The 8,642-nt window shown below is 42.4% G+C and overlaps 1 protein-coding gene across 2 annotated transcripts; it reads left to right on the forward strand.

The window, feature by feature from the left end:
• Positions 1 to 2,253: 2,253 nt before the first annotated feature.
• Positions 2,254 to 7,490, forward strand: LOC143809639 (serine/threonine-protein kinase Sgk1-like). 2 transcript variants are annotated; one of them, XM_077292689.1, is made up of 8 exons: positions 2,254 to 2,983; positions 3,915 to 4,084; positions 4,251 to 4,504; positions 4,683 to 4,745; positions 4,869 to 5,007; positions 5,165 to 5,356; positions 5,473 to 5,601; positions 5,752 to 7,490. In XM_077292689.1, exons 1-8 carry the CDS (start codon positions 2,389 to 2,391, stop codon positions 5,761 to 5,763), a joined length of 1,554 nt encoding a protein of 517 aa, XP_077148804.1. In that variant the 5' UTR covers positions 2,254 to 2,388; the 3' UTR covers positions 5,764 to 7,490. The 2 variants fall into 2 exon arrangements, with proteins under 2 accessions (XP_077148804.1, XP_077148805.1); XM_077292690.1 differs by having other exon boundaries at positions 3,918 to 4,084.
• The last annotated feature ends 1,152 nt before the right edge of the window (positions 7,491 to 8,642 follow it).

Here is an 8,642-nt window from a genome sequence, read left to right on the forward strand (position 1 = left end):
TAAAACATTAATAAGTAAATAACAATAAAAAATAATAATAGAAAAAGCCAGATGTGCTCCAGATTCCTAAATACATGGGATGATGAGATTCCGGATATAAAATGGATCAAGAAGAGTTTGCTCTTTTCTTGAACTAATATACAGGTCCTTCTCAAAAAATTAGCATATAGTGTTAAATTTCATTATTTACCATAATGTAATGATTACAATTAAACTTTCATATATTATAGATTCATTATCCACCAACTGAAATTTGTCAGGTCTTTTATTGTTTTAATACTGATGATTTTGGCCTACAACTCCTGATAACCCAAAAAACCTGTCTCAATAAATTAGCATATCAAGAAAAGGTTCTCTAAACGACCTATTACCCTAATCTTCTGAATCAACTAATTAACTCTAAACACATGCAAAAGATACCTGAGGCTTTTAAAAACTCCCTGCCTGGTTCATTACTCAAAACCCCCATCATGGGTAAGACTAGCGACCTGACAGATGTCAAGAAGGCCATCACTGACACCCTCAAGCAAGAGGGTAAGACCCAGAAAGAAATTTCTCAACAAATAGGCTGTTCCCAGAGTGCTGTATCAAGGCACCTCAATGGTAAGTCTGTTGGAAGGAAACAATGTGGCAGAAAACGCTGTACAACGAGAAGAGGTGACCGGACCCTGAGGAAGATTGTGGAGAAGGACCGATTCCAGACCTTGGGGAACCTGAGGAAGCAGTGGACTGAGTCTGGTGTGGAAACATCCAGAGCCACCGTGCACAGGCGTGTGCAGGAAATGGGCTACAGGTGCCGCATTCCCCAGGTAAAGCCACTTTTGAACCATAAACAGCAGCAGAAGCGCCTGACCTGGGCTACAGAGAAGCAGCACTGGACTGTTGCTAAGTGGTCCCAAGTACTTTTTTCTGATGAAAGCAAATTTTGCATGTCATTCGGAAATCAAGGTGCCAGAGTCTGGAGGAAGACTGGGGAGAAGGAAATGCCAAAATGCCTGAAGTCCAGTGTCAAGTACCCACAGTCAGTGATGTGGGGTGCCATGTCAGCTGCTGGTGTTGGTCCACTGTGTTTCATCAAGGGCAGGGTCAATGCAGCTAGCTATCAGGAGATTTTGGAGCACTTCATGCTTCCTGGCACCTGCTCACAGTGCCAAAACCACTGGTAAATGGTTTACTGACCATGGTATTACTGTGCTCAATTGGCCTGCCAACTCTCCTGACCTGAACCCCATAGAGAATCTGTGGGATATTGTGAAGAGAAAGTTGAGAGACGCAAGACCCAACACTCTGGATGAGCTTAAGGCCGCTATTGAAGCATCCTGGGCCTCCATAACATCTCAGCAGTGTCACAGGCTGATTGCCTCCATGCCACGCCGCATTGAAGCAGTCATTTCTGCCAAAGGATTCCCGACCAAGTATTGAGTGCATAACTGAACATTATTATTTGATGGTTTTTTTGTTTGTTATTAAAAAACACTTTTATTTGATTGGACGGGTGAAATATGCTAATTTATTGAGACAGGTTTTTTGGGTTATCAGGAGTTGTATGCCAAAATCATCAGTATTAAAACAATAAAAGACCTGACAAATTTCAGTTGGTGGATAATGAATCTATAATATATGAAAGTTTAATTGTAATCATTACATTATGGTAAATAATGAAATTTAACACTATATGCTAATTTTTTGAGAAGGACCTGTATACTTTGATCTCTGCTACATTCACATAATACTGATCCTGCAGATGAGTGCAATGTCCTATATATTAATATATTTTACTGTATTGCAGTCATCTATTGTTAATTGTACAATACAATTCCTGCAACATGGTTTTAAAATGAATATTTACAGATATTTGTAACATTATTCAGATTTGTATCTCATTGCTGCATGTTTGTAACGTTTATTATACAGAATTCTTCAAGAAACGAGTTAAAAAAACAATAATTCTGCATAAAGATATTCTTATGAGGAAGACCAAGTCTCATTGTTATTTCCCTAAATATTCAGGGTTTGGGTTTATCAATCTCTTGAACTATCTGACAGCGCTGTAGTTGTTCAATAATTAAATGTTTCATCAAATATACAAAGTGAGCGCACAGTGCAGATATATATATTTATGTGTGTATACATCAGCAAAAGTTTGGCTCGCATCCTCCAAATTTGATATCTATCCATCTATAAAGAAGAAATCTATCCATCTATCTTTCTCTATCATCTCTCTCAAGGTGACATCATAATTAGACGGATGTCACAAGTGATGTGATGACATCATCACATTCTATATTCCAATGTTACAGCCTAAGGGAATCACTGCCTTACAGACTCCCAAGGGTGAGGTAGCCCCTTTTGTTTTTCGTGACAAACGAAGCAAAAATTGATTACAAAATGGATAAAGAGAGAAGAAGAGCCCAAAGAGATCGGGTTCTGAGAGAGAGGAGAGGAATAAATGAAGAGCCAGTACCATTGTTCGCTTTAGGGCAAAAAGACTTTACTCTACCGGACATGGACACTGACGCCTCAGAAATGGCGTCCAAACGTCAAACTCTGGACAAAATGAGGAAGACCAAAAGACATGAAATCCTTACAGAGAAAAGGAATATGGAGAACCTCATGGAGTCTCACTCTGCAGCCTCCGCTGAGCGTCAGAGGGCCAATATAATCTCCTTCACAAAAATTAGAGATCTGGTCCCTGAAATACGGAGGAGGAACAAAGATGCCATCCTCAACAAGCGGAGAAACATCAGCGCAGAGTTAGAGCTGGACGAGGTTCTCCAAGAAACACCGAGAGATGTCACATCCTCCAGCTCTGAAAGTCTGGAGACACTAACCCTACAAAGAACGGCAACCCTGGAGAGGACCATTATAAATGAGAATGATGCATTACAGAGGTCCAGAACATCAGCTGAGAACATCTCCATCCCAGAGAACAAACAGCTGGGTGATTCTCCACCTAAAACACCACTGGATAAAGAGGAACCAGGTAAGATGGAAACTGCTCTGTATAATAAGACTGGGGTGAGGGGGATTATACTCCGAATATTATGTTCTGGCCTCAGTTATCAAAAGTGCAGAACAACTGTCCTTGTTGTCCATAGCAACCAATCACAATGCAGCTTTCATTGTTCTATAGAATGTTAAGAAATGGAATCTGTGCTGTGATTCGTTGCTAGGAGCAACAGTTTTTTTTGCTATTGGACTGTTTTGATTAATGAGAGCACAAATATTAGACATTTCCTGCTCATTTACATAATTCAGTTTACAATTATAATATATGCTCTGGAGCTATTTTTGTTAACCCCTTCTTGACAGGGTAATATTCAGTTTTTCCCTCCAGCTTTCGAAAGCCCATAACTTTTTTTTTTTTTTTTTTTCTGCCAATGTAGCAATATGTGGACTTGTTTTTTTACTGGGCTGAGCTGTAGTTTTGCAGGACACTATTCCTGGAAAAAAGTGATTCTTCCATTTTTTTTTACTGTGTTCATTCATTTGTGGTGGAAATTACCTCACAAAATGTTTCTCCACTTCAGTTTCAACTATGATAATGCTGAACATGCGGCGGGGATTTTAACAGATAATGAGGAATTATATTGATAAAGTTGTTCGTGTCCCCATATTCTAAGACATTGTAACTTTTTGATATTGATTACAAGATGGAGCTGTGTGATTTTTTGCGTGGCAAGCTGTAGTTATTATTGATATTGATTATTCATTGATTGTAGACAGAACATTGTGATATCTTTTTATTGCAATTGGTTAGGTGGATACAGCCCCCCAAAAAATGCAAAAAAAAGCCTTCTGCCTGGTACGGCACAGGCTCAGCTCCTGAACCCGCTCCATAAATTTACTGCACAATATGACAAACATTTCCATTATGTGCTCGCAATGGAGTTAATAATCTTGTATCATCTCAGCAGATGGAAGCCTTCTGATACCTTGTGACATAGCAGCCATGCCAGCAGAAGACCCGAGTGAAGCTAGAATGTGTATTTCACCCATGACAGAAATGGTCAACATTCCAAATACTATTGACCTTGCCAGCCTTAAATTTCAGAAAATTCTTTCACAGGGAGGCTACGGAAAAGTAAGTGTGAATTTATCCTCCTCCAATGTATCCTGCACAGATACACAGGAAGGATGGACATACTCATTACAGGATATTCATATGTGATGATACTTGGGATAAACTAGTGAAATATTACACAATAATAGATGGGCGTTTGGTCTGATCTGCTGTGATTTTTCTACAGGTCGTCTTGGCATCAGATCCGGTCAATGAAGGACTGCTGGCCATTAAGATCATGGACAAGAGTTCTTGTAGGGAGGAGATTTTCTCAACAGAGCTAGAAGTCATGAGAATGGCTGCCGGATGCCCCTACCTAATGTCTATGCGGGCATATATGGAGACACCAATCGAATATGGAATATCCATGGACTACATGGCTGGAGGAGACCTGTTTAACCACATGAAAGATTCAAAGTTGTTTAACACAGAGACAACAAGGTAAATGACTTGTACTAAATGTTAATAATCCACTTCTCGCACATTGTAGTCCATGAACTATGGACTATGACAACAGAAAAAAATATTGACGTGCAGAGGACGCGTGTGTGATCTCCTCATGTTCTCTGTATGATTGTGTATGTAACCACTGATCCACCCTTTACTTTCTACTCCACAGACTCTTTGCGGCAGAGATGGTGTGCGGACTCCAATATCTGCATGAACACGGCGTCATACATAGGTAATCATTTCACCTCCATAAATCTGTCACCTGTGACTCTCTGTTGTCTCCTTACATATCTATTGTAGAAAGTTCTTGTCATGAATTATCCTCACAATCAGTGTCTGCTCCTTCTCCCTGCAGTGACGTGAAGCCAGATAACATCCTCATCCAAGACACCGGACACATCAAAATCTCAGACTTTGGCTGTTCAGCCATTAATGTGTTTGAGAATGGCATAGTGAATAAGTTTATTGGCACTAAGGGTTACATAGCGCCTGAGGTAAGGAACATCTCTGTGTGATTGATAGTAGGACTGAGGGATAATCTGATCCCAATGTATCCTGCTCATAAGTAATCACAGACCGGTCCTCATTGTCTCTGTGTGTAAATCCCCTTTCCGGTATATTCAGCTCCTCTCCAATCTTGTGTTTCCACAGATAATGGACCGTCAAGGATACACCCATCTGGCAGACTCATTTTCCTTCGGCGTCATCTTATATATGATGAGTGTAGGTAGCCGGCCATTCTATAGCGAAGGCTCATTGGACGATTACCACGAGTCTGTGTGTGAGCAAATCCTTTATTTTCCACCAGGGATCTGCATTAATACCATTGATATCATAAAAGGGGTGAGTAAGATGAGATGAAGATAGAAGATAAGACGTGGACAGTCCATAGACATTGTGTAATAACTTATCACTAATAATATGTAATCTAATGACTTATGGTTTCTTTCATTTTCTAGCTTCTCTGCAGAACTCCATCTGCCCGATTGGCCATTACATCATCTATCAGATCCCACCCATTCTTCTGCTACATAGACTGGAGCGATGTGGAGGGCGGCAGATCCGAGCCACCATTCCCATATTACTATGTAAGTAAAACACATACAGACATCCATAATGTTGTCACTACCCAGTAACACACTTACCCACTATACCCCTTATTGTTATATCCCCCAGTACACTGTATATACTGAATGTGAGGAGCTGATTCTGAGACGTGTGTATTTCTCTTCTTACAGCAGGAGTATTAGGCTGATAACAATCAGCCCCATTCCAGTAACATCAGGAATGAAGATTTACATTTATCGGATGAGACAACTAAACTGGACTTTCTTATTTACTGGACTGTGACAAACCTACCGAGCTTCCACCAAATAACCAATAGATTTGAGTTCCAAACATCCAGGGATTTATTCCGATCGCCATATTTGGGGTCAGGAAGGAATTTTTTTCCCTTGATATGAGGATTAGCTAAGAACGAGTCCTCAGGGTTATTTTTCGCCTTCCTCTGGATCAACATAGCAAGTAATTAAAGGCTGAAATTGAAGGACTTCTTTCAGCTATACTTGCTATGTCACCATCTGGACGACTCATCTACAATGTGGTGGTAAAGAGAAGACTACAGGATATGGACAGACAGAAGGTAGCGGCTGCTCCTTCACCTACAGGATATGGACAGACAGAAGGCAGCGGCTGCTCCTTCACCTACCAGATATGGACTGAAAGAAGGAAGCGGCTGCTCCTTCACATGCAGGATATGGACAGACAGTAGGCAGCGGCTGCTCCTACACTTATAGAAAATGTACAGAGAGAAGGAAGCTGCTGCTCCTTATCTTAGTAGGCCAAGTACAGACAGAAGTAAGTGGCTGCTCCTTCACCTACTTGGCCATGTACAGACAGAAGGCAGCGGCTGCTCCTTCACCTACCGGTTATGGACTGAAAAAGGGAAGCGGCTGCTCCTTCACCTACCGATTATGGACTGAAAAAGGGAAGCAGCTGCTCCTTCACATGCCGGATATGGACAGACAGTAGGCAGCAGCTGCTCCTACACTTATAGAAAATGTACAGAGACAAGGAAGCTGCTGATCCTTATCTTAGTAGGCCAAGTACAGACAGAAGGAAGCGGCTGCTCCTTCACCTACTTGGCCATGTACAGACAGAAGGCAGCGGCTGCTCCTTCACCTACCGGATATGGACTAAAAGAGGGAAGCGGCTGCTCCTTCACCTACCAGTTATGGACTGAAAAAGGGAAGCGGCTGCTCCTTCACCTACCGGTTATGGACTGAAAAAGGGAAGCGGCTGCTCCTTCACATGCCGGATATGGACAGACAGTAGGCAGCGGCTGCTCCTACACTTATAGAAAATGTACAGAGATAAGGAAGCTGCTGCTCCTTATCTTAGTAGGCCAAGTACAGACAGAAGGAAGCGGCTGCTCCTTCACCTACTTGGCCATGTACAGACAGAAGGCAGCGGCTGCTGCTTCACCTACAAGACCATGGACAGATGGAAGGAAGCGGCTGCTCCTTCACCTTCCTGCCCATGGTCAGACAGAAGGCCAAATGGTTGATCGCGATGCTGTAGGAATCCAGGAAAACTTCAACTGCACAGATCCCATTAACAGACAGAAGGCAGCGGCTGCTGCTTCACCTACAAGACCATGGACAGACGGAAGGAAGCGGCTGCTCCTTCACCTTCCTGCCCATGGTCAGACAGAAGGCCAAATGGTTGATCGCGATGCTGTAGGAATCCAGGAAAACTTCAACTACACAGATCACATGTCACACATTCCTGGTCTTCTCCTCTCTCATGTGTGATCCAGATCTGGATGTCCGAAATCAGCACAACTGTAAACCAAGGCCCGAGGAGTGGAATCATCATCTACTCCTTTCTAGAGAAAGTCACTGTATCTACACACTTTCTTTTATCATCAATGCAAATTAGTGACAATTTTATTGCAGAAATACATTTGTAAAACATCTATGTTGCTTTTGGTTAGATTCTTCTCATATACAGAACTGCTTTTTGTTATATTTATTAATATCATCATCAAGACCTGGACAAGGTATTTTGGTGCTTAGGCAGATGAAACCAATGGCTCCCCCCCCAAGAAAAGGAATGGGTTAGAAACTATAATAACAGGACTCCTAACTAGTGATGATCGAATATTCTCGTTACTCGAGATTTCCTGAGAGGACTCCTAACTAGTGATGATCGAATATACTCGTTACTCAAGATTTCCTGAGAACGCTCGGGTGTCCTCCGAGTATTTTTTAGTGCTCGGAGATTTAGTTTTTATTGCCGCAGCTGAATGATTTCCATCTGTTAGCCAGCATAAGTACATGTGGGGAATCCCTAGCAACCAGGCAATCCCCACATGTACTTATGCTGGCTAACAGATGTAAATCATTCAGCTGCAGCAATAAAAACTAAATTTCCGAGCAATAAAAAATACTCGGAGGACACCCGAGCATGCTCGGGAAATCTCAACTAACGAGTATATTCGCTCATCACTACTCCTAACGCTGCGGCTCTCCCCTCCAATCAGTCGGGTAACAATCTCTGATGACCATATAATACAGGTAATTGGATGCAGCGACACAGAGGCACAGAGCAAGGTTAATAGAGGAAAACAATTGCTAATTTAATTGTTACAGGGATAACCTCCTTGCAGGGAGCAACAGGGAATTATTCAGGTGAATATCGAGGAATACAGAGGAGAAGAACTCAAGGTGGCAGTTTATATATCTATCAATTTCACATGGTGTGACTCTGGTGCCTGTCTCTTATCCTGGGTTGGGGGGCTTGCTGCCGGCTGAGGCCGGGGCTGACTTCTTCCAGCTTCCCCGCCGATCAAGTCGGTCTCACTTCTGGCTGCAGCGGGGGTCAACGGTCTGACCAGCTAAGCCCCTAGTCCATTAGGCTGCTGCACAGCCAAAAAATTCCTTCCCGACTCCACATACGGCAATCAGACTAGTTCCCTGGATCAACGCCCTATCATGGAATCTAGTATATATAACCTGTAACATTATACCGTATATACTCGAGTATAAGCCGAGATTTTCAGCCCAAATTTTTGGGCTGAAAGTGCCCCTCTCGGCTTATACTCGAGTCACGGTCGGCGGTGGGGTCG

The sequence above is a fragment of the Ranitomeya variabilis genome, chromosome 2 (assembly GCF_051348905.1).
Source record: "Ranitomeya variabilis isolate aRanVar5 chromosome 2, aRanVar5.hap1, whole genome shotgun sequence".
Classification (NCBI taxonomy): domain Eukaryota; kingdom Metazoa; phylum Chordata; class Amphibia; order Anura; family Dendrobatidae; genus Ranitomeya; species Ranitomeya variabilis.

Bases quoted from the DNA above. Each gene is read 5' to 3' on its own strand.
- LOC143809639 (XM_077292689.1), top strand. From the start codon at position 2,389: ATGGATAAAGAGAGAAGAAGAGCCCAAAGAGATCGGGTTCTGAGAGAG. The intron at 4,505-4,682 runs GTAAATGACTTG...TCTACTCCACAG, and splicing joins TTTAACACAGAGACAACAAG to ACTCTTTGCGGCAGAGATGG. The intron at 5,008-5,164 runs GTAAGGAACATC...GTGTTTCCACAG, and splicing joins AGGGTTACATAGCGCCTGAG to ATAATGGACCGTCAAGGATA.